The sequence below is a fragment of the Sinocyclocheilus grahami genome, unplaced genomic scaffold, assembly GCF_001515645.1.
Source record: "Sinocyclocheilus grahami isolate Dianchi unplaced genomic scaffold, SAMN03320097.WGS_v1.1 scaffold35.1, whole genome shotgun sequence".
Classification (NCBI taxonomy): Eukaryota; Metazoa; Chordata; class Actinopteri; order Cypriniformes; family Cyprinidae; genus Sinocyclocheilus; species Sinocyclocheilus grahami.
In genome coordinates, this window is record NW_015505214.1 from 919666 (window position 1) to 947033 (window position 27368).

The window sequence follows — 27368 nt, forward strand, 5'->3', positions numbered from 1 at the left end:
TATTCCTATCTGCTCTTTTCCATCCAACAAATTGTGGCTGATTTGCTAATCTAATAGCTTTTTTCATGATATGCCTGATAATCGAAAATGTGTAATATTAAAATAATTAAATTTAGTTAAAACTGATTGTTTAATTGAGCTTCTAGTATCAATTATTGTAAGTCCTCTGATTAGGGCTGTGCAAAAAAATCAAATGCGATTTTCATGCGCATCTCATCAGTTCTGGTGATTAGTAGTAAATCTCTAGCATGTGCTTTCAGATGGAGCGGCATTTACTACTCAGAGCCGTAGTTCACCGGCAAGCTACACAAAATCGCGTTCAAAATCGGCAATGAATCACCTGCGCGAATGTACCGAATCTACTGATGTAATTACAACTGCTAGGTGATAAAGAAGGGGAGGGGGAGGCCGGGGGAGAGCTGAGCGCTCGTGCCTCCGTTGGTAAAAAAAAATTAGCCAATCAGCATCAAGTGTTCACTTTCAGCGCTGAGGAGTGTTGAGAAAAGAAACCTCGCAAGGGAGGCTAGCCTCCCTTCTGGTATATCAACCAATCATCATAGAGACATAAATTACGTGATATTAGTTTGAACGTCTCCCGCTGCGCTGATAATGTACCAAGTACTTATGAGTAGCGATATTGAATATTTGATCGCCAACAGATTTACCAAACTGTCATTCAAACAGTATATATACAAATTCAAAATAAAGGGAGAACACGCCTAAACTGGAGGCTAATGTTACAGCAGTCGGCTCTTTTAACACAGACTTTTAAGAAGGGGTGGATGTTTGCTTCAAGTGATAGGCCAGGTAAGTGCAATTATATTATCTTGCTGTATGTGTGTCGTTTTCTTTAAATTTTCTGACTAAAAACAACCAAAAAGTAATTTTAAAGTGGTTAAGCAAATAATAATAATAATAATAATCGTCAGGGATCCCCAGACCAATACAATTAGTGTGCCTCCTCTATTTTAAAACCCACGAGCCGCCACTGTTATATATATATATATAGATTCTGTGTCAAGGTTTTGCCCTGACACTCTGTTTGTCTTGTGTTTGTTTCTTGTGTCTATGTTGTCTTGTGTCAGCACATGGCCTAGTTGATTGTTTTTCTCAGCCATGTGCATCTCTAGCCCCTCCTCCTGGTTTCCTCATTACCACACCCTCTTGTAAGCCCTCGTTGAGTCCTTGTTAGTGTAATTGCATTTCACTTGTTCCTCGTGTGTTTCCCTCCCTATTTATAGTGCCCCTTTGCCCTATTGTTTTTGCCAGTTCGTGGTTATTTTCACCACTTCAATCACTGTCTTTTTCTCTGTCTGTGGATGTGGCTGAGGGTGTGTTCTTGTCTCCCTGGTTGGTCTTGTGCCCTTGTCTTGTCTAGTACTTTGTAGTTCCATGTTCTTGTCTTGCTCCTTGTTTTTGCATTTTGTCTGTTTTTGCCTTTTGTCACTTTTTTTAAATGATTTATCCAGTTCTTCTAGTCCTGATCTTTTGTTTTGCATTTGTGTTTGATATTCTTTAAGTTAGTTGTGTTGGTTAGATTTGGTAATGATTTCTTATTTATTTAGTTACTTTATTTTTTATCAGTTCTTTCGTTTTATTTATCCCACTGCCTGTTTTGGAGTGATTATGTTACTGTGGAGCTTTATCCTGTCTTGTTTGTTTGTGTAAGAGTTCCCGTCCTGACCTGTGCCTGTGAGTCCTGCCACTGGTTCTCCCTGCCTGGTACTTGGTCCGCTTTAGAGTCGGCGTTCAACACGTATCTGCATTCAGCTCTATGGTACCTTGCTTGGCCCTCTCTATCTGCCTGGTCTGGCTGCTATTGTAATCTACCAGTTGCTGTCCGAGACTGTTCCAGTGGTCTTCCCTAGCTGATTCTTTGTTTACTGTGTTCCTGATGTTGTATCACCTGTGCACCTCACTACCCTCTTGTATCAGTCTGTTTTGTCAATAAATCATCATCACTCAATCTGCTAATGGGTCCTCCTTCCAGATCCCTGACATTCTGATGATTAGTAAAACAAACAAAAAAAACATAATTGTATGTGTGGCTAACAAAGGTTTTGTTGAAGCAATTTACTTTTTTACAGTTGTTGTTTTTTGTTTTTTTTTGGATAATTGCAAATGTCTGAAATTAAAATTCTAAACTAAAATTCTACACTTTTGTCGAAGTAAACAATGGACATAAATTAATAACTGTAAAAAAACAACTAAAATAAATTATCAATGTTTCAAATTAATTTAAGCATTACAACATTGTAATACAGTATAAATACACAGTATAAAAATGCATATTCATTTTGAGATTTGCAGATTAACGGTATTATTAATGTTTAATATTAAGCACTTGATATAGTATACATATTTATGTAAGAACAGGGGAAATGAGCATGCAGAATATATACATCATTATATACATCATACAACATCAACCAATAAATTAAAGAAATTAAAATGTCACTAAAAAAAAACATAATTGTATGTGTGGCTAACAAAGGTTTTGTTGAAGCAATTTACTTTTTTACAGTTGTTTTTTTTTTTTTTTTGGATAATTGCAAATGTCTGAAATTAAAATTCTAAACTAAAATTCTACACTTTTGTCGAAGTAAACAATGGACATAAATTAATAACTGTAAAAAAACAACTAAAATAAATTATCAATGTTTCAAATTAATTTAAGCATTACAACATTGTAATACAGTATAAATACACAGTATAAAAATGCATATTCATTTTGAGATTTGCAGATTAACGGTATTATTAATGTTTAATATTAAGCACTTGATATAGTATACATATTTATGTAAGAACAGGGGAAATGAGCATGCAGAATATATACATCATTATATACATCATACAACATCAACCAATAAATTAAAGAAATTAAAATGTCACTCAACAAACTTTAAAGGACATGTAACCAATACAGTGCATTTTATGGTGACAGAATACCATAAAAGTGTAGAAATTAATTCACATTTTTGGAATTTATTCTAATACCACAATCCAATACATTCTATTTAAATCTGACTTTGGTACATTTCTGGAAATACAGTAATGATTTTGCACACCAACGGTGGTTTAAGTTCAATATGTGCCATGAATAACCCATCTTGACCTTGTATGCATTTGTGCGTGTTTTCCTGTGATATTAGACAGGCCATGACCTGACCTCTGTCCTGTCTGTCTATATGCCTATTCACAATGGACACAGACTGCAGCCATTCTTTGACAGTGTGTAATTACTAATTGTAATTGTGTGTGGCATGACGACAGTTTTTCAGCTCAAATCAGATTCCGAGTTTCAACACCACTATTTTTTAGTCTGTTAGGCCCTGTGAGATATAGAAATAGGAATGCTAATGGCTAGTTTCTTTCAGGTATTACAGAAAGCACACTTCATTATTCTGACTATATCTGCAGGCGGACACAAACTACGCACAGTCCTACACTAGCCAATTAACTCCTGACCCCTCAATTAACATTCGACGTCTCCATATGACACTGAATGGAGCTCTAACCTCTTCTGATAACAGCCTTCAGATAACACTCTGAACAGACAGACAGTGCCCTAAGAGATGCTACTGAACAAATTGCTTTGTGGGAAGTGTAGGCAATCAATATGAGGTGCCTAACAAGGAGACACTGCTACAGCTTCAGGCTGAAACCATGAAAAAGAGATAAGTTGAGGTGTCTCTGGGGATGCCAAATAGAAAGAGCAGCTCTGCCATGCTGAAAGTGGTTATGGGCTGATTGACAGGACTGTAGAGAAGAGGGCTAGATTGCTTAATTGATACAAGAGAGTTTCTAGGATCAATTAATTTTATGTTCTCAATGAATGCGAAATATTGGCTTGATATGATGAACTGCAGCCAGTTAGACATATGTGATGTTATATTTGTTGTACATCTTGTACACCTATTTTTATGCCTTGTAAACTTAAAACATTTGGTGTACTCTTATTCTATTTTATTGTTGCAGATTCTGATGAGTTGTCACCAAAACAATGTTATCTAGCTGGCTAACATGCAGTAGACGAGGTTTTGTCACACATAAATACACACACATGTATCTATATTTAAGAAAAATATGTTACATTTATATATTAAATATATTTATATATTATATAAATTATATGGATTTAAATATATACATGTAAATATATGTAAATATTTTCAAAACATATGCTGTACGTGTGTGTATTTATATATACAAAATAAATATACGCAATACACACACATATATTATGTAAACAAAAACTTTTATTTTGGATGCGATTAATCGTGATTAATCGTTTGACAACACTAGTATAAATGTATGTCTGGAAAATGTTTTAACTAAACTGTAAAAAACATATAATAATAAATGAAGTAAATGAAGCTTACATATTATAGCAGTATAATTACCAGCTTGTTCCAAATGTTCTTTTTGTAAAAATAAAATAAAACAAAACAAAACAAAATAAAATAATATAGAAAAAAAGTTTAAAAGTTTGGATTCAGGTTTTTATGAGTGTTTTTTTGAAAGAAGACTCTTTATGCATGCCTAAGCTACATTTATTTGATTAAAAATACAGTCAGTTATATTATGACATTTTATTGCAATTTAACATAACTGTGTCTGTTTGAGTAAGTTTTAAAATGTATTTAATTACAGTTACTCCAGTCTTCAGTGTCACATGATCCTTCAGAAATCACTCTAATATGCTGATTTGCTGCAAAAAAATAAAAAATAAAAATATCAAAATCTTAAATAATATAAATATAAAACAATATTTTTGAATACATTTAAATGAAGAACATAAAGGAAAAATGTTAAAAAGATTCATTGAAAATTATTATTATTATTAATTATTATTATTCAACTTTAATGTTGGGGCCAGTGTAATGTGTCCAGATAGATAGATAGATAGATAGATAGATAGATAGATAGATAGATAGATAGATAGATAGATAGATAGATAGATAGATAGATAGATAGATGAAAGAAAATTAACGGAAAATATGTGATTTATGGTTTTACGCCTCATTGTGTCCAGTCTGGTTAGGACAGACTTTGCAAGAATAAATGCCAAAAAAGATGCTGATCCAGATTCTCCTACTAGCCAAAATCACACTCATCCACCAGATCCTGTCTGAAAGAAGCAAAATAAACAGAGGATGGAAACAGGTGGGAGGAAAGCAAGGAGAAAGAAGTGCCCACCTTTCCTGTCTTGAGAAGGACAGATAGCAGCAGATGGGATGAAGAATGGCCACTACTTATGAGTCAGCAGAGCAGAACTTCCAACGTTTGTGTGTCCGTGGGTGTGAATATGTGTGTGTCAGGAGCATTTATCCCCTGCTCGCTCTCCTTTAGCCTTCTCATGTCCTCTAACGTCACTCTCCGTGCAGCGAGCCGCTGAATCACACCAGTGATCTGACATGCTGACCAGAGTGTGGCGTGTCCTGAGGTCCACTCATAAACACGGCTCTCAAGGGAACACAGAGGTGTGAGTAGGCTGGGTTTGACTCACTGAGAAGTGCACAGAAGGTACAATGCTGAATTCCCACAAAGCACCAGTACAGAGCACACATGCCGAACAAGTTTTGATTTGAAGTTAATGATGTGTTGGTCCATTAGCTAGACCACCCCCAAACCTGCATCAACATGGACCAGCATGGAAACACATTCTGGTCTTTTCCACAAAGATCTAATACTGTAAAATTGTGTTTGGTATAGGTAAATTATTTGAAAAATAATGTTTTTTTTTTTTAAACGAAACATTAACACACGATATCTTTACCCTTCTACATCAACTGTCCCTCAGAAGCCAGAAGGAGAAAGACAAACCAGAGAGTGAGAGAAAGATTCAGACGCAGAGAGCGAGAGAGAGGGGAGAAGAGATAAACATGAGCAGACTTATTCTTCACATCTCAGCATCATTTTAATTACAAGGCAATTAGTTTCACAAATGGAGTGGAGCAGAACCCATACCGTGAGGCGGAGGAAACTTAAAAAAAAAAAAAAAATTTGTACTACTAGCATTAGAATTGACTGCATGTTTGTAAATGCTTATATTCTACTGTTCAAATGTTTGGAGTCAGTTTTTTGTAATACTAAATCAATTCAGCAAGAGTGCATTAAATTGATCGAAGGTGGCAGTTTCCAGAGAAATAGTATGCAGCACAACTGTTTTCAACATTGATAATTAATAAAAAAAATAAATGTTTCTTGAGCAGCAATCAGAATGATTTCTGAAGGACACTGAAGACTTGAATAATGATGCTGAAAATTCAGCTTTGCCATCATAGAAATAAATGACATTTTAAAATATATTCAAATAGAAAACAGTTATTTTAATTTGTAATAATATTACAATAATTCACAATATTACCGTTTTTTTTACTGTATTTTTAACAAATAAATGCAGCCTTGGTGAACATAAAACATTTCTTTTAAAAACACCAAAACAAATCTTACCTCAGCTCCAAACTTTTGAATGGTTGTGAAATTATATGGAACTACCATACCTAACTAACTACCTAACTAACTAATTAAATGAGCACGCTTCTTGTTTTAAAGTATGCATGAGTTTGTAACAGGCCATATACATGTGTATCTGACCAAACTGTGCAGAGTGGAAGGTGCTACACACAGTCAATAACAGCACAATGTTTGAGTGACCTCGATTTTGGAGGTATTCTAGCCAGGTTTGGAGGTTATCTTCAGCCAGGTTCGTGTTATAGCACTCATCCACACAAACATAATACAAGCCGTGCTTTCATCCAGTAATCGTTGCTCTCCAAACAACCACAATGTCCCCCTTCAACATTCGTTCGGTATCTTACAAGCAGCTGACTGGTCAATCGATAAAGATCTTATCAGTAAAACCCATCCACAGCAGCTTCTCTGTGAGAATGAACCATGAGGTACAGTACATCACCAAGGGATTCAGTCGTTCTCTTCAAACTGGAGATTCAGACTGATGAATTAGTCAGACATAAAGCGTAAAGCTTTAGCTGTTTCTCAGCCCAGAATCAAGTTCATCTGAAACACAGTGTCACTGTGATATGCCGCCGGCTCAGAGACAAGACTTTCATGGCTTTCCTTCTGATGAACAGAGCTTCCAGTCTGAAACACTGGCCACAAAACACCCTCAGTAAAGGACATGACAGATTGAGCTTTGCAGAAAACTCTACCGTAAAAATTCTGATCAATCTAATATTATATATTAAATTAATATATGTACAGAATGTTGTTGTATGTATTATTGTAAACAAATATGAAAGGGTTATATGAAAACAAAAATATTTTGATTTAAATTTAAATTAATAAATCGTGTTTAAATTTGACAAATAATACCCACAAATCACAAGCCAGCTTGACTTCATATATTACAATATATACTTATATTTTACTTTAATTTATATTAAATTTATATTTATATTATACTTTTTTCAACAAAAGAAAAAAAATACTATTTTAAATTTTTTTATGGAATCTATGGAATAAAATTCTTATGTTTTATGGAACGCAGTGACAATTCGGGATGATTTATCTATGCATATTAATATTTTTTTTCATTCAATTAAAACATTTCCCACACATTTTTTTCTAATTCAATTAGCCATTTACTCAGATACAGTATATATTAAAATAAAGACATAAAAAAAGTTTCAAGCCGATTTTAAAAATATATAAAACTCTCTCTCTAGTTTTTATTTGTTTATCTTGGATTAACATACAATATAAAATGTATGTATAGTTCCTGCTCTGGGAAAGCAGGCCAAAAATATTGATGAGTCATACTGAACAACACAGATTTTTATCCAATCACATGCCCTGTAATATGAGCAAGACGCACCCCCCAACAAGTAGCAAATATAAGCTATTAACTATTTAAAAAAAAAAAAAGCTACCAGCCAGTGTTGCCAAGTCCGCCATTTTCCCGCGGAATTGGGCTAGTTTACCACTGTTGCCGCGGGTTTATTCATGTCCGCGGGTTGAAGCGACCCCAATAACATGATATTTAGCCCCTAGAAGAATGTGAATTTTACCGGGGGACCCCCCTTTAAACGCGATTGGGCTAGTTTTGGGCTAGTTTTGAGTAGCAATTGGGCAGGTTTTGTTGTGAAAACCTGGCAACCCTGCTACCAGCCCTTAGCCCTGTAGCCTACCAGCCCTGTAGCCTGAGAGATGGCATATTGTGCATGTAATAATGAGTCTAAATGCTTTTTGCTTCGCACGATCAATATTAAACACATATACACACCAGAATAAATAAAACAAATATTAACTGTAATTCCTAAACACATAACTGCAGTCTAATGCAACAATTGCTCAGATTAAAAGACACACAAACACAGTCTTTCTGTCGCGCGCTGTTTGCTTACCCATCTCAGCAGGCTGTGTTGTAATATGCCGTGATTATCCCTGATCGTCAGACGGAAAAATACGCACATAAATGTTCACTTAATTACAGCAGTGAAGGAGAGACGGCAAGAGAGAGAGAGAGACCTGAGGGTGAAATTGAATGGGGCGTGAGGATCCCCACAAGAAAATGCACGCTGTCTGATTCCTTTGCCTCTGAGGGAAATATTATTTTTGAAAATATAAGCCTGTTTCTGTGTCATCATATCAGTTATACAACCATAGTGCCAAAGGTCTCATTGAAATGCGGCGAATAGTTACACATTAGTGCACAAAGGTTGTACAAAGGTTAGAGGAGAGAATGAGGAAATGACACTTGAGTGTAGCGCTGTTGTCATATTTTAGGCGTTCTGGAAATTTCTGCTGTGCTTTTCAATTCTAATCACATCATTCTATGTATATTGATTCGAGAAGGGTCGTTCAAGACAATCTCAGGCAATCTAAACAAACATCAAGGTTATGAAATAAGACATAAAACATTACGGAATTAAATTGTTTCCCGTGCTTCCTCGAGGTCGAGAGTAATCAGAATGTTGACGGCACATAAATGAAATGGCATTTTGATTAGAGAGACGTAAACAGGGCAAAAAGTGACCTCAGCTGCGGCCGTTTAGTGGGGGGAAACAAATCAGATGCTTGGAGGTGAAAAAGGCTCTCTGAAGGATAATTAATGAACATTAAATACAGTGAGTTATCTAAACTTTTTAGAAAGAAATCTAAACTTTTAGAGCTAAAATAAAATAATAAAATAAATTATGTCACTGTTTCATTTAAATTTCATACACTTTTTTAACCACATTCATAACAATTTGACAAAAAAAGCTCTCTGAAGGCTATTAAATACAATAAGATAAATAATCAAAATAAATAAATGGGTTTCAAACAAATGTTTGACATTTTAAGCTCATTTCTGAGAACTTGACTATAAAGAATGTGAAGTACTCAATTTGCTACGGTATGCATGTTATCTTGAGTTGAATGACCTTCTTGCTTGCCTGCTTGGTAGATACTGTATACTGTATCAATTATACATATTACATGCTGCCAGAAGACTCAGCAGAATAACTGCAATCAGTCACATAATTGGAGAGACACAACAGGGGCAAAATGTAACCTCAGCAGCACCTGCTTACTCGTGAAAAAAACAAAAAGAACAACTTTAAGATTTTAAAAATGCTAATAAAAAAAGAAAAAGAATAATAGAAAAAAATATTAAGGGAAGGACATTGAAGGATAACAGAAAAATATTAAATACAGTGAGTTACCTAAAAATCTTCTGGAGTTATTTTAGAAATAAATGATAAAATAACATAAAATAATTATGGGTTTCAAACAAGCGGCAACATCCCGCTCTCTCTCATGAAGCCAACACGGAAGTGACTTAAACTGTAATTCATCAACTGGCCGCTAGAGGCTGTCTGCAAAAGGGAGTCAATCCCATAGACTCCCCATGTTAAAATGCCCAACTTTGCAGCAGAAAAAAAACATGTTTGCAGCCTGGTTCAAAAAATGATTTTGGTCTATATAGCTAATTTTGCACTTTGCCGCTGCTGACACTGCCGTCGAGCTAGGTGGGCGTGGTTTCAGCAACCAGCTCCCGCCTCTTTGCCCATTTACAATTATCCGGGAGTGACGCGTGGTGACGCGCTGCCAATATGGCGACGGCTGGCTCCAGCTAATTTAGCCTTCAAAAACGCTCTTCGGAAAGCTACGGGTGAGGTCACGGACACTACGTCCATGTTTTTATACAGTCTATGGTTTCAAACTAATGTCTCAAAGCACATTTCTGAGAAATTGTGTGTTTCCTTTCCATTTGCCATGGTATGCATGTTCTCTTTAGTTGAATGACCTTCTTGTTTTGGGTAGAGTTATATTTGCCATACTGTAGCAATTATATGTTAAATGCTGCAAGAAGACAGGGCAGAAGAACTGCAATAATGCACATAATTGGACAGAAACAACAGGGCAAAAAGGGACCTTGGCAGCGGGCATTTATTGGTGAAAAAAAAAAATCTGATGCTTTGAGGTAAAAAAAAAAAAAAAAGGCTCTCTGAAAGATTACTACTTGAGCTATTATATATAAAGGTCTATAGCTGTGTTTCAAACAAATGTTTCACATTTTTTGCCATACTGTTGCAATTATACATATTGTTACTAAATGCTACCAGGAGACGCAGCAGAATAACTGCAATAACTTACATAATGAGGGCTGAGAGTCATTTGCCCTTGGAGGTGCTGGCAGACCATTGCATTGCATTGTTGTTTTCTGTCTAATATAGCATTAATATTAACTGTGAAAAAGCTGTTATCTCTTTGTTCATCCATAGTCCATACTGAGTGTAAACACCTGACCAAATAATCAAAACACAGCATCGCCTATCAACCTTTTCCAATCATGTTTTCCTAAGTGCAAATTCATGTGAATTTGCATTAGCAAAATTATTAGTATGAAAACCCAGCATGATCCCAGTTAACTAAACCCACTTTTTGCGCCCCTGTCACTCTGTATGAGGCCTAGGCAGGACTGCTATGCTAATTCACAAATTAAAAGTGAAAACTTCCTAAAATTGTGAAGGACTGCAAACTTCACCTAGGTCACAGACAAACTTGACATAATATTTCATTAGTGTTTCATCAGCCTGGTGTCTTCCTCTTTGCCCTTAGGCTCAGGGATGTCTGTCTCTGAAGCATATCACAGAGTATCTGTATGAATTACTAATATAAGATCTTTATTTGGGTCTAGATCTTCATCTGTGTCACCGTGACAAAAGGCCCCAAATCTCTCCTCATCGTCTTAATCACCACACACCATATGCTCCCTCCTGAGACCTGTCAGAACTTCAAGTCTCTCCTCAGCCTTTCTGTTTTACGAACATCATATTTTTAACCATATGTGATGATATTACAGATGGGAAAAGGAAGCATAGATCGCAAAAAAGTCACAGCCAGGCAACTTTTTAAAAGAGAAACCATCACTTTTGACTTTTTAAAAAATTAAACAACCCAACCACAAATCACTAATCAAATTTATGTATTTGTTTTACCTGATGGATGATAAAATAGTGGATGACAAAATTGGAGATGAGACCTACACTAAAGGAGGGACTGGAATCAAATACAATACACAGACCAGAATATCACAAAGATTTATGAGTGAGATCTTTCGGACCAGAAAGCAACCACCTAACACACTATAGCAAGATGTACTAAAAAAAACACACAGAACACCATAGCAAGTGCATAACATTCATTAACCATTCTAAAAAATATATTTATTTTCTTCCACACTATGGTTCATAAAATACGTTGTTTTTAATAATGTAATATAATATTTTTAATTTCATATAATATTTTATTATGAATATAATCAAATATAAATAAATATGCAACAACTGGCATTTCAAATATAAGCAACAAATGGAATAATCTTTCTTTCTTTCTTTTAGTTTGAATAGCATGAACTATTTTACATTCAATATTTAAAAATGCCAAAAACAAATAAGAACTGTATGTGTTTATTTATATTTAATTATAATTTGAATGCAAGCAATTCAAACTTAAATGGAATAATATGCTTAATTTGGGGTCAGTAAGATTTGTATTTATTATTATTAAAAACGGATGCATTAAATTGATTTAAAGTGCCCTTAAATTGTATTAACTTAAACTGCACAAAAAGTTTCCATTTCAATTTTCTTTCGATCTTTTGTTTCCACAAAAATATTAAGCTGAACAATTATTTTCAACATTGATGATAATAATAAGAAATGTTTCTTGATCAGCAAATCAGCATATTAGAATGATTTCTGAATGATCATGTGACACTGAAGACTGGAATATCATTGCTGAAAATTCAGCTTTGCCATTACAAGAATAAATTATATTTTAAAATATTCAAATAGAAATTAGTTAATCTTATAATAATATTAAGTGTTTACCGTATTTTGATTAAATAAATGCAGCCTTGGTAAGCATAATAGACTTCTTTCAAAAAGAAATAAAAATCTCGCCAAACTCAATCTGTTGAACAGTAGTGTATACCTTAGTAGAACCGTTAGTATTGTATGAGTAAAAAAATAAAATAATAATAATAATGAAAAATAAAGCATGCAGTTTCTTTAATTTTCAGATTTTTTTCTTATATTGAAATTCCACTGCATCTTCTTTTCTACCTCAACTCAAATTCAACATTTGAATTGGAATTTAAAAGGCATTTTCAACTGAATTCTGAATGGTGTACATCAATGAAGATAATACATCACCAGTCACATGCATTGAGCCAATGAGCACAGAGAAGAGATCATTCCAGTTCTATTCCTGTTCATTTAAAAATCCTTTCCATGTTTATTCTTAGTCCATATGTTTGATGAAATGCTGTTTCCACAGCCCTCCCACTGGCAATGAGCCTCCATCTAAAGCTGCCAGTCACTTATTTGCGGCAAAAAAAGGAAGTCTGGATGGAAAGATGGAATGAGAGATGTTAATATGGAAGAGAGACAGAGATCTGGACAGCTTAATGATCATTCTCAGAGCTTAATAAACCCCTGCATGTCAACTCTGACAGTGAGCCACATCTTCAATGAAAGACCGATCCAAGAAAACACAGCACAATTCAGAATCAAATCAATTAAGCACTCGGTTCTGGAGATTACGGTATCTCTATGAAACAATACCACAACACTCACTGACCCTCCATACACCATATAGTTAATAGTCCTGCTCTTACATGTATATCTACCACTAAAGTTTTTGTTTGACAAGAGGTGCAGTGCAAATCTGACAACTTCTCTAAAAATACAATGGAGAAAACATACCACCCTCTGTTCCGTTCTCGATAACAATGTTGCGTCTTATTATGGAGGCAGGGTCCATAAAGGCATGTATGTGAAATTGTAGTTTGCTTTCATACACTCACATAGCTTCAATCGTGACAAGATCATGAACACAATAACAGCAATCATCACGTTATGGAAGCGGACTCTTTTTTCCCCTCCTTTTTACTCCTTTTCACATAGATTTCAGCTTTTATACTGTATTTACTAGCATTATTGCATATTCCTGCTGTACTTTTGGTGCAATTTTTAGTTTAGTAGCTCTACAGTTCATTAGAATCAAATGTAAATGGTATACTGTGACTTCAAGAGCAGAAAAAGACATATGTAGCAGCATGTGCTGGAAAATTACACTGATTATCTGTCTGTATTACAGTAATCTATTGTATATTTACTGATTAACTGTAATAGTGTGATCTCCAGAGTAATGCTCAAGTGCTTAGTTTCTCAGCATGTATTGTGGCGTGAATAAACTTCAGCCGGATCTCATGAAAAAATTTGACTATTTATTGATTTTTGGAAATATGTTTGCTGTATTTTACAGTAGTTTCCATGTGAAATGTTTAATGTCCCATCCACTTGCTCATAAATGTACCCTGATGTTAAATTAGATTTACATTATATTTAAATATATATAATTTAAGTATTTAAGGCAGTCATTTTTATTTTATATCTCCTTACATTAAATAAACACAAACATATATACTGTATATATACTAATATGCACGAAAATAAAATCATACTAAAAATAAATTGCATAAATAATGCATATATAATTGCAAAATGATCTCTAAAATGATCTCAAAATGTTGTATTAAAGTTTCAAATTTAAAGTATAATTCTAAACAGAGTATTTTATGTAGTGGTTTTACTGTACTTTTTCCAGCGACATGAAACACACGCACACACACACACACAAACAAGCTTCACAATAGCTACTTGTCACTTCCTCAATAGCTGAGGTTAAATAAAGGGCTTAATTCATTCTCATTTGTGTTTATTAATTAGAAAAATAAGAAGGAGAGGGATTGAGAGAGAAAGGGGGGGTAATGCAGCTGAGATGAGCTCATCAACGCTGCAGTGAATGCTTTATTTATTAGTTGCGGTGTTCTAATGTGCCCTAATGACATTCATATTCATTACACCTTGCCCCAAGAGCACTTACTCTCACACGTGTGTGTGTGTGTGTGTGTGTGTGTGTGTGAGAGAGAGAGAGAGAGAGAGAGAGAGAGAGCGCGAGAGAAACACAAAGAAAGAAAGTAAAGCGTAAGTTATCAGGGTGTGTGCTTGTGTATGTGTGTGTGTATTCTCGCTCCTTCTTATTATGCTCTCCCTCTTTGGACCTGTGGGATCCAGCCGCACATAAAACCCTGGTTCATTATTCCTCAATTAATTTAGCGGCATGTTTAAAACCTCAGTGTGTGTGTACCAATGTCATTACGCCGATATAATGTCTTCAGTGTCCTGATGACTATGATGGTGGGTGGTCTTTATTGTCTAAAGCTTTGCTTTTCAACTGATTGTTGTTCACAAACCACATTTTACATTGGATATCAAGTGGACACCCAACACAGCGTAAAAAAGTAGTACAAAATAGAATTTTGATAGTCACATAGTTTTTAAGGATGTCAAACAACCAGACAGACTTTGTCTAATTTGGCTGTTTGAGATGGATTTGCAGTAAAATACTGAAATGTTCCTTTAGATGGATTTTTCTTTTTCTTTGACATTAACAATTAACATATATAAAGTGTTTTTTTCTTTTCTTGATTTGTCTTATTAACAGGATAGTTGCCCCCCCCAAAAAAAATGTACTCACCCTCATGTCCTTCCAAACATTTATGACTTTCTTTCTTCTACAGAATATAAAGAAGATATTTTGATAAATGTTGTTTTCCAAACAGCTTTGGTTCCCATTGACTACTACTATGGACAAAAATACAATGGTAGTCAGTGGTTTCCAAAATGGTTTGTTTAGCAACATTCTTAAAAATATCATACTGTATATTATGTATCCGCAGACAGGTTTGGAACAACAACATAAATTCTGACAGAATTTAGATTTTTGGGTGGACCATTTAACTAGGCTACTTAAAAATAAACACAAAATAAATAAATTAATAAACACACAAAAATGAAATAAATCATACAAATAAATTGTACAGCCATTTACAATGTTAAATAATAAAAAATAGCAATATAAAACATTAAAATGAATGAATGAATGAATGAATGAAAAAAAAATACATTTTCCAATGGTCCAACATTGTGGTGGCGCTTCCAAAAGTGTTTGGTTACCAATATTCATTGTATCCAAAATACAATGGAAGTCAATAGGAACCAAAAGTGTTTGAATGACATGAGGTTGATTTTTTCATTTTGAGGTGGTATATCCCTTTAAATGACTTATTAATGTTAAAACATTTACCATTTAAAAAAAATAGAAATGTTCTTCCCACTGGTCCAACATTGTGGTGGTGTTCAAATATGACAATTTCAATCATTCAAGGCAGTAATATACATTCTCCACTATTGGCCACTGTTGCATTCTGGGTAAGGCATGTACAGTATGACTAGAGCAGCTCATAGGAGGATCAGCTCATTTCTTTGAATGAGGAGAAAGCTGTCATTAACCACATGCTGTAGGTCATATTAAACTGGTTCCATGGGGTGGAAGGTCGTTGTCATTAGCAACCGATTAGTGGTGTTTTGTGGTCATAAACAGACGGATTCGTGATAGTTTGTCGCGCTCAAATTGTTTCTAGGGGAAAAGACAGCAGGTGCAATTACATCCATTCCACAGGGAACAGAGATGCAGGTCAGGCTTGTTATGAAGATGGTGAAGAGAGGTGGATGTTGTTTGTTACTGTTGACTGGTTGAGAATAAGCACTATTTAGTGCTTAAATATTCAATTGACAGAAGCATATTTACATGCATGTATCTCCTCAGGGGGATAACTGCATCTGTTTTTGTTTGCTATTGGTTAAAAAATAAAGGTTAACAATCTAGGCTTCACTGTAGCTTTGTAGATCTTCTCTGATCATAAAACATGACAGTTTGAAGCAATGAAAAGGGTGCGAGGAATCAGATGATCCTCCTGTTGGCTTTCCAGGGGTGGTTCATTGCGATTTCACTTTTTTAACATTAGTTAGTGTATAATATTGCTGTTTGAGCATACACAATATCTGCAAAGTTACAAAGCTGAAAGTTACTTCCCGGGTTTGTGATGTAACAAACCCAGATAAACCCCGCCCTCGGGAAAAGGCAGCAAAGGGGGCGAGGCCATGCTGCACTACTTTAGAGAAGAGGAAGAGAAAACTAGATGAATCACGATTCTGTCTTCTAACGATTCTAATGGATTCACAAGTTTCAAAATCAATGTTCTAAAGCAGCGGTTCTCAATACTGTTCCTCGCGTCCCCTGCTCTGCACACGCTCTGCACCTCTCTCTCTCTCTCTCTCATTCAGCTCAGCTCCAACAATGAACTGTTCCAATTATACACATATTTTCACATACTGTAGCTATGAGAAGCGTTAAACATGGATGTGCGTGCAGTTGCCGTACTGTATAAAGCTTTAATCAGGATAAAACCGTATATAAAAAACTAACATAAGCAGTAGCATTTACAAATAACAGCGTATCTAAAAGTATGAGACAACAACAAACAAAAAAATCGGCCTACGCCCTCGGGAAAAGGCAGCAAAGGGGGCGAGGCCATGCTGCACTACTTTAGAGAAGAGGAAGAGAAAACTAGATGAATCACGATTCTGTCTTCTAACGATTCTAATGGATTCACAAGTTTCAAAATCAATGTTCTAAAGCAGCGGTTCTCAATACTGTTCCTCGCGTCCCCTGCTCTGCACACGCTCTGCACCTCTCTCTCTCTCTCTCTCATTCAGCTCAGCTCCAACAATGAACTGTTCCAATTATACACATATTTTCACATACTGTAGCTATGAGAAGCGTTAAACATGGATGTGCGTGCAGTTGCCGTACTGTATAAAGCTTTAATCAGGATAAAACCGTATATAAAAAACTAACATAAGCAGTAGCATTTACAAATAACAGCGTATCTAAAAGTATGAGACAACAACAAACAAAAAAATCGGCCTACCATTAAAAGCCATGCTTGCACAGGTTCTGCAGGATCCTCTTCAATAATATCCTCTGCTTCTCAATTGGGCTCAAACTGATAAGCGATATTAATGACGCCGTTGTTTACAATACAACCGGAGCACATGCCGCTGAGGTGAGGGACGGGACGTTTAGACACGCACTAGAGGCAGTTTAGCCAATCACAACACACTGGGCTAGCTAACCAATCAGAGCCCATCTAACCAATCAGAGCCCATCGCCTATTTCTGAGGGAAGGGCTTCACAAAAGAAGGAAATGATCAGCACATTTCTCAGAGAAGGGGCAGAGCGGTGTGGAATAAAGGTAAATGATGTGAAAAATAAAAAACTAAACATTAACACAGGTTAGACTGCACCCCATAAACACAATCAAGCCTAGAAAAAAAACAGTGAACCACCCTTTTAAGTGTATTATTCCTGTATCTGTGATTATAAGCAAAATTATCCCACACTAAAAGTTATACAAGAAATTACACAATTACACAATACAGACATTATATTGCTCATTTAATATTTATGTGAGCATCTGGCTGACAGTTTTGCTCATTATAGAAGTCTTAAAGTGGTCTTATTATTATTATTATTTGTGAATATTCCAATCAGATCATTACAGAATTATGTTTCAGTGTATTTTCAAACAAACAAATAAATAGTTAAATGTTTTGTGAATGTTTCAATCTATTGTCAAATTCACATAATTATTAAATAAATAAAAAACTCAATAATTTATAAACACTCGCTTTGTGAATCATTGAATTTATGTCCACAGTCATGTTATAAATAAATAAATAAACAAATAAATAAGGTTGTTTTGTGAATTTCAATTTATTGTCACATTCACCTAATAAATATATAAATAAACAGTTTGTGAATGTTTCTTTTTGTTGTCAAATTCACATAATTATTAAATAAAAAAACAAAATAATTTATAAACACTATTATGCTTTGAGAATCATTTAATTTGTTCACATTGAAGTTATAAATAAATAAATAAATTATTGTACATACTGTTGTATTCTGTTGCCCTGTTTAGTTGTTTTTTTTAATGCAATGACATCTATTATGGCACCCCCTAAAAATGTTTTTTAATAATATTTGTATAGGGCGTCCATAAAGGTTGTAGACTTGCTCGTCGTAGACATTCAACGATATGTAGAAGTCAGAGACTTCTAGACAGACAGAGCTCTCACTGTATGATCTCCATTTCCCAGCTTTATGGGACATCTGGTGTGCCGCTACGGTCTCATGGGCTCATAGCCTGGCACAAAACGCCATTGTGTGGCCACTAAGGAACAGGTGGTGCATCACAAGAGGGCAGTGCAACAAGACTCATTATAACAAGAGAGGCAACAGTCTGTCCCCTCCATGCAGTGCCATACAATGACCGACAGGCCCCTTGGCACTGGTCCCACACCAAACATCTGTCTGAGTACCCGTTAGGAGTGTGAACCACAGCAAAGATGAGGGTGCTGACAGGGAAAATATGGTAAATTATCATTCTGAGCATAAAAATACAAAACAGTGGGCATATAAAGACATACAGTACACATATAGAAAATCAATAAATATCATACTGCATCCACCAGGGAACTGTCCCTCTCACTTTAACTTTTATGGAAGAACAGTCGTCCCTAGCAAAATAATTATAGTCTTGTACAATAGATTAGACGCCAGAGGTATCATAGTTAACTAAAAGTAAACTAAAATAAAATATATTTCAGCTAGTTGCAACAATTCTCAATTTTATTGAATTTACCTTGTACTAAAATAACTGAAACATATATATTTTTTTAAATGCAACCGAATTAATAAACTTTAACTAAAATGAAAATCAATATAAAACTGAAAATAAATAAATAAATAGACTTATTAAAAAATGCCATAATACACAACAAAATTACTAAAACTTTAACTAAAATAAAAATAAAAATACAATAATAGAAAAATCATTCAAAATATTAATAAAAACTATATAGACATATAAAAAGCTAATAAAAATTCTAAAAATATACAACAGAATTACTAAAACCTTAACTATAATTAAAATGAATATAAAACTGAAATTAAAATAAAAAATACAACATAGACATATTAAAAATAATAGTAATAATAGTAATGCCAAAAAATACACAACAACTGAATTACAAAAACTTTAACTAAAATGAAAATGAAAAATACAATAATAAAAATTCAAAACATTAACAAAAACTATAATAGTTTCTCAAAGATAGCAAAATAACACTGACTCCAACTCATCCAGTAAGTAAGCAAGCAAGTAAATAACTAACTAAATAAATGAATGAATGAGATAGATAAATAAATAATCCTGGGAGGAAAAAAAACTGCCACACTTTACATGATTTACATCTGAGAAACATTAACATAAACAATAATTCATTCAGTTCTGTCCAAACGTTACAAATAACAAGACTTCAGTTCTATCTTCCAGCCCTATGGCACTGTGGGTTTATGTGTGAGTGTGTGTGTGGTATCTGCACAGAATGCCTGTGATTTTAAAGCTGACCCCCGCAGACTGAACAAGGCCCCGGGCGTGAGTGTGTGTTTGTCTGTTTACACACGTGTCTGTATGAGGGCTCGTACCTCTCTTCTTGGAATCCTTTCTGACGCTGGGTCTGGCAGCAGGCTGGAGCTCGGCCTCTGTTGACATATTAAATCCTTATTCCTTTACCGTGCAGCTGGGTGGCTGTGACTGGCTCATCTAGAGGGGCTTTCCACTGACTCGGGAACAGTCCACCGCTGCCTCTAGCCTCGACACGGCATCTCATTCACTCCCAGCAAGGGCTGCAACGGAACAGATAGAAGACATTGTGAATACATTTAGCCAAAGTGTTACCGTATAATGTTAATACCCATTGTTTGTCTCATGACATGAAAACACAAAAATGCAATTAATACATATAATGACTTGAATAAACCAATTCTATAAGCATGGTTTTTATTTCGATGGATGGATATTATATCAGAAAACAAAGCATTTTAATATGCCACACATCACATATATGCAATTATTAATAAAACCTATAAACAAAGCTGTCACAAAAGTACAAAAACAAATTATTCTCTCTCAATAACTAGCACAATATATTGTGCAGTGGGAATGTGAAAATAATAATAATAATAACAACAATAATCATAATAATAATGAACATAAAAACATAAAAATTATAAAAACTACATAAATATTCTATTATAATAGAACGATATAAAAAACTATAAATATCACACTGAAATAATAAAAAATATATATTTTATTTCAGATCAAACAATATCTCATTTTTGTTTAACTTGACATACTAAAAAAACAAACTAAACTGAAAAAAAAACCTACATAAATATTCAAATAATATAATAAAACTATATATTTTATACTTATATATTTGTGTTTCTTTAAAAATAACTAAATGTTTAAAAAAAAATTTTAATATATATTTCTATGTACTTATTTTTAATATGAAATATGTTCATATTTATTTGTTTGGTCATTCATTCATTAGATTGATCCGTTTCTTTATCTTGGACTCGCTGTATTTACACAATATATTAAAGCCTGGAATAGACTAAAATACAAAACTTCAGAAGGCCAAATGTCTTCTGAAAGCCCAGTAGATGACAACTTGCAGAACATGTAAATGTTAATAATGTTCGACAGTGTGACATCGCTCTTTCTGTAGGAGGTTTTGGCTTGTTTTCTCACAGTGTTTCCTCTCCCTGCAGCAGGAAAGAGGCAAGAGGAAGCACTAAATTGTTTCATCAGCTCTCTCTCGCTTCTCTTTCGCCTCTCACCTTGTCATCGCATGAGCAAACAGCGCCAGCTTCTTTGCCTGTGCACCTCCACCATCGCCTCCTTCGCTTCCTTCACCAGCCCTCTCCTCTGGCACTGCCAGTCGGATGGTGGGAAGCACCTTTCATGTGTTAATTGGCCTCAGTGGCACTGTAGCATCACTGCAGGTGCCAGAGCCATCAGTAGATCAAACCCGCTCCACCTCACAACAGCAATCAGACCGCAGGGACCGGCGCTAACTGCTCAGGCAGGCCGACCGAACAACATGGCATCACTTCGAAATCCATACACCTCGAGATGTATCGACTGGGATGAGTCGATGCCTCTAAGACATATAACACAGCACAACAACCTAAGTCTATGGAGTGACACGATACAATCTACAAACAACAAACAAAATCTACATTTGAAATTCCCTCATTATTAAATCACCCTCATGTTGTTACAAACCTGTACGACTTCTCTTCTTCTGTGGAACATTTTTTTTTCTTTTGTCCATATAGTGTAGGGTTATTATTGTAATAGGTTATTATAAGGTTAAAAAATACATTACTTAAAATCATTTTATTTCAGCTAGGTGTCAAGGCAATACTTCTCAAATTTGTTTAGTTTAATGTGAAGTACTAAAATAATTAAAACATGAATTAATGAATGAATCAATGAATCAATCAACCAATGAATCAATCAATCAATAAATAAATACTTACTAAGAGTGCATACATATTATATTACAATAAAATTATATAAAAACTATATACAAATAAAGCTTAAATAAACGTTCAATTATTTTATTTCTGCTAGCTGCCATTGCAATATTTCTTTTTTTTGGTTTAACTTAGAGTACTAAAATAACTAAAACTAAATATAAATAATATTAAAAATGGCATACATTTCCATTAAAATAAAATATTATAAATAATTATAAATATACTAAAAATATTTTTTAAATGTCTAAATATAAAAAAATACAAATTACACACAAAAATAAAACCTTAAAATGAAAACAGAAAATATACAAATAAAAAAAAAGTAAAATAATAATAAAAATATATTTTTTTAAAGTATATCTGTCATGCATTCTGTTTTCCTTGTGCTTTTGTTTTGCTGTGTGGACATTTAGTTTGTAGTTTTGTCTAGTTCCTGTCTTCTTATTGTCCCATGACTGATCTCATATATACAGCATTTTGTTAATCTTGTTAACCCTTTGTATATAAATCCTTGTGTTTCCTGTGTTCGCGGTCGGGTCTTGTTCATTTATGGCTATTTGTTTGGGTTGCCCTTTTTTGTTCACTTTATTGTACTTTTGTTATTATTTTATAATAAATTCACAACATTTGGATTCTGCTCTCTGTTCACCTTAATGTGACAATATAAATGATGCTAAAATAACACTGATATGGGGTCCAAAAGTCAATGTTTCGGAATCTCATTGACTTTCATTGTATGGACAAAAACTTTTTTTATTTTCTTTTTGTGAAGGAAGAAAGTCATACAGGATTGGAAAGTCATGGGAACAAAATTGTCATTTTGGGGGGAACTATCCCTTTAAAGATATTTGGTAGTATCAGATTTACTTGCAGCACTGATATGGAGTATTTTGGATGAGATTTAAATACTCAGTTCCAAGCCCACATCCGAAATGTAAAGCCTTAATACCAGTAAATCAGGAGAACTAGTCTGCCCCACAAAAAAACTAAATGTATTGCAAAGTTAAAGCCCAAGCACATCAGTTCTGAGCGCAGTAGCTTTGAGAGGCTAGTCTTGAAAAAGCCTCTAAAATCCCGGGCTCCGCTCAGCAGGCCGGGGTAGCGGCCACTGTAAGCCTCCGCCGAGGGATTTAAACAGCCATTTCATTTGGAGCTCCAGCCACCGCCTGGCCACGCGCCGCACATTGTGTGCAGAACATTAAATTCGGAATGGAGAGAGCATGTCGCAGAGCAGCGGAGATTCACACGGTGCTCTTTATCTGAGAGAAACACACAGAGAGGAGCCGCGAGTCAGTCCAATTACTGCCATTATCTCGCGGAGAGAGGGAGAGCGAGTTCCCCGCTAAGCATTTTCCCATTCTAGCCTTTTTCTTTCCATTTTCATTAGCCTCTCTCTTCACCTTCGCTCTGTACATCTGGAATCTTGTAATCCTTGATACTATTCAAGCCAGCTGGCTCGCTGTCCTGCAATGAAAATCTCTGAATGTCATATTGTCACTTTCAGGGGAAAAATACCATTGTTTGCTTCACCTTTTGTATCCAACATGAACAAAAACAGAGGAAATAGAATGGAAATTGTGGCACGGCAGTCAACGCATGACCTTGATGCTCATATGGGCTAAGCAGGTTCGAGTCTGACCTGCAACATCTCATTTTTGTCCTGTTCTTTCCCTACGCTCTCATGAAGCAAAAAAATATGTAACTACACATTTCCTGTCAGAAACATACATTTGAAGATCCTTGAAGATGACGACCAATAATTTTTCTTTTATTTGCCCTCCTCTCTTCCTCCACGAGACATAAGGCGAGGTCTGGCGCATCATTCTCCTGAGGCATATTGAGAGATATTTCTAATATCTAGGCTAAGGTCTCCTCTGGGACATGCCACACATTCAGAGCATGTGAGGAAAGTGGGTGAGCCGGAGAAGTTCACTGCGCATGAAAAGTGGTGACTGAGCCAGACATAGGAATGTATCATTTGTGGTTGCCTTTCATGTTTTTTCTTTATCTGTTATTTTCAGATGTAGTGAAATGTTTGGCAAGATAAAAACACGGCTCTAAATGACTCCAAATATTGTAGATGTGCTTACTAAACCAAACCTCACTGTTTTAAGGATGCAAGAATTAAGCTTGTGTCCTCATTTCTGTCATATCTATTCTGCACTTGTCCAGTATGGATTCCAACTGGTATGAATCCAACCTGATTTGCTAAACTGAATCACAGTTGAGGACATTAATTTTGCTTAATATTGTATATTGTATTTTTTATTCTTTATTTTTATTCAGCAAAAACTCATTAAACATTAAAATATGGTTACATTTTATTTTAAGGTGTCCTTGTTAAAGTGTAATTATACATTTAAGTACTGAGTAATTAACTACATGTACTTACTATATGGTTAGGGTTAGGATTAGGGTTTGGCTTAGGGTTATTTGCATGTAATTATACATAATTAATTTTTATTATAAAGGTAAGTACATGTAACGTGTAACAAGGACACCTTAAAATGAAGCGTTACCTAAAATACATTTATAATGTTACGAAAGATTTCCATTTCAAATAAGTTCTTTTGAACTTATTTGAACAGTCAACCTTGTTCTTTTGAATTTTCTATTCATCATCCTGAAAAAAAGGTTTCTTGGTTTCCACTAAAAATATTAAGCAACGCAACTGAGAAATGTTTTTGAGGACCAAATCAGCATGTTAGAATGATTTCTGAAGGATCATGTGACACTGAAGGCTGAAAATTCAGCTTTACCATCACAAGAATAAATTACATTTTTTTAAATATATTGAAATAAATATTTTACAATATAACTGTTTTTACTGCATTGATCAAATAAATAATAATAATGTTGTGTATATAATGTAATATAAAAATGTTGTAAATTATTGATTAGTTTATTGCACAGACCAATCATTTTGCTTCATAACACCTCAATATATCGTCATGAGCTACAGGTATTCATTTTGTGTTCCTTAATATGCTTTTTTTATTCTCAAAGATGGGCAGCCGCTGACTTGCATTTTCCGAATCATAAGGACCACAATTTCAACAAAACAATTTCTTTACTCTTCTACTCAAGAAACAAAAGTCCATCTACATATTGGATGGCCTGAGGTTGAGTCAATTAACAGTTATTTTATTTGATTTGTTTCAGTTATTCCATAGAAGAAACATTTTGGATTTCTTAAGGAACCTTTCAATGATCAGTTCCTCCTTTTTTTTTTGTCGAACATTATAATGATCTAAAGAACCTTTTTCCACTATAAATAACCTTTTGTGCAGTGGAATGTTTCCATGAATGTTAAAAGTTCTTCTTGGAACCATCAATGTCAATATAGAACCTTTATTTTTAAGAGTGTATTAAGATACTACAACCATTTTAAAAGTATTTGTGTGTATAAATTCATGCCCTGTGAAAAATAATATAGCTGAAACAAAACATTTGAAAACAAAAACCTAGACACCAATTGACTAGTCGGTTGGTGGACATCTTGACTTACTGCTTGACTTACTTGTCGTTACCAAGTGAAACTGGAAAAAAGAGCTACCACTACAGTACTCATAAAGGTACAGTACTCACATTCATGCATTTGTAAGCATATCTTGGTTAAATGCTAAGGAGAAGGAGCCCTGCTGGGAGAAGAGGGTGGACTCAAATTTAGATTTGGACCAGTCAATCAAATCAAATGTGAAAACAGATTAAAAGTGGGTCAAAGAACAAGAAACATTTTAATGAAAAATGTCAGGTCGGTATGCACAATGAAAAGACTGATGTCCTTCACCAAGGTCATGCTATACAACCTCCTATGTCCTCTTGACGTTACTTCAGCTTCCATTTTTGAGTAGATCAGTAGCAAAGCTGCATAGCTGGGATGAACTGGCAGGCAAAATGATGGCAACTACAAAACTACTCCTTCAGGTGCTGGATGCACTTCTTTTGCTTTGTAGAGCACTGCAATCAACATGGTGAAGGACTATTCCATGCCTCCCACTTCTACTGGGACAACTGCCGCTACTACAAATCCATCCGGAATATTCCTTCACGCTTTCCAAGACTAATTGACACTCTATAAAAAGCTCCTGAAAAAATGGTGCATCCCGCTACGTCTAAAGGATCATCCACCATGCCAGGGACTACAGCACCCACGGAGCTATGTAAGAGTAAGGAGGGCAAGAGGAGGAGGAGGAGGAGGAAACAGGCAGTAAACTGGATGCCCATAAGTAGCATGCTGCCAACAAGCCCGCTCAATCCTCATAAATCACCCACCACTAACAGGCACACGGTGCCAGGCAACAAATTAAACTTGCAACAAATTAAATATAAATTGTCACAGTGTCTGGTTGTGGTGCCCTGGACTGGCCACTTGAGGGCGCTCTTCCTGTTTCTATGTTTTATGTGTTAAACTCCAATTCCCATAGTCCCTTGCTTGTTTATTCTGTTCTGATCAGTAGCACCTGTTTATTATTTCCGATCATGATCACCTGTTTATCATTTACTCATTATCCCATCTATATATACCATGCTCACTCTGTCTGTCATTGCTGCTAGATTGTGTATTGTCTTCTGAGTTCATAGTTGTCTCATGTTCATCGTGTTTTCTGTTCTCTGTGTTGTGGATTACCTTTTGTCACGTTTTTGTTCTGTTCTGTTCATTTGTTACTTTCATTAAACTGCACTTGGATCTACCTTGTTTTCTCCTGGCATTCCGTGACAGAATCTAGCAGCCACTACAAGATCCAGCAGTTGTTTTTCTATTCACCTTTTTTTGTGGACCATGGACATTCGTATGATTCCTCCTGCTTCGAAGGAGCGCAAGGCTCGGCTCCGGATGTTGGCGGATCTTCGCCAACAGGGGATGGAGATTGGAGGTTTTGCTCAGACCTTTTGGAACTTTGCGGTAGGGATGGAACTTTATGACTCAGATTTAAAGAAGATTTTTAATGATTGTTTAGACAACCCCGTGCCTCCTCGGGAGATAGGTGGTCTTAAGATTCTTGACTTTTGGGGTCTCATTGATTATCTCCGTTACCTCAACTTGGTAATGTCATGTCCCTTGCAGTGCCCCCGGAGATGCCCGAGTCCGCTCCAGTGGATAGCAAATCATCAGTGTCTCAGTCACGCAAGCGAGGGTCAAGGAGGAGGGCAGCAAGGTCCACTCCAGTTCTCCCTGAACCCGCTCCAGTCCGGGAGCTCACAGAGCCCGCTCCAGTCCGGGAACCCACAGAGCTCATTAAGGAAGTCACTCCAGTCCGGGAGCCCACTCCGGAGCCAGCTCCAGTCCGGGAGCTCACAGAGCCCACTCCGGAGCCCGCTCCAGTCCGGGAGCTCACAGAGCCCACTCCAGAGCCCACTCCAGTTCAGGAGCTCACAGAGCCCACCACCTCTGTCCCACTCCCATTAAGCGGCGGAGGGTGAGAAGGAGGACAGGAAAGCCCGCTCCAGTCCGGGAGCTCACAGAGCCCACTCCAGAGCCCGCT

The 27368-nt window shown here is 35.6% G+C and overlaps 1 protein-coding gene across 5 annotated transcripts in view; it reads right to left on the reverse strand.

Annotated features, from left to right (window-relative positions):
- Positions 1 to 27368, reverse strand: part of LOC107581465 (disabled homolog 1-like) — a 191704-nt gene that overhangs the window by 104972 nt on the left and 59364 nt on the right. For all 5 annotated transcript variants that reach the window (XM_016267041.1, XM_016267039.1, XM_016267037.1 and 2 more), the window contains exon 2: positions 19975 to 20175. In XM_016267041.1, the coding sequence (XP_016122527.1) occupies positions 19975 to 20041 (67 nt within the window). In that variant the 5' untranslated portion in view covers positions 20042 to 20175. The remainder of the gene's footprint in view (positions 1 to 19974; positions 20176 to 27368) is intronic.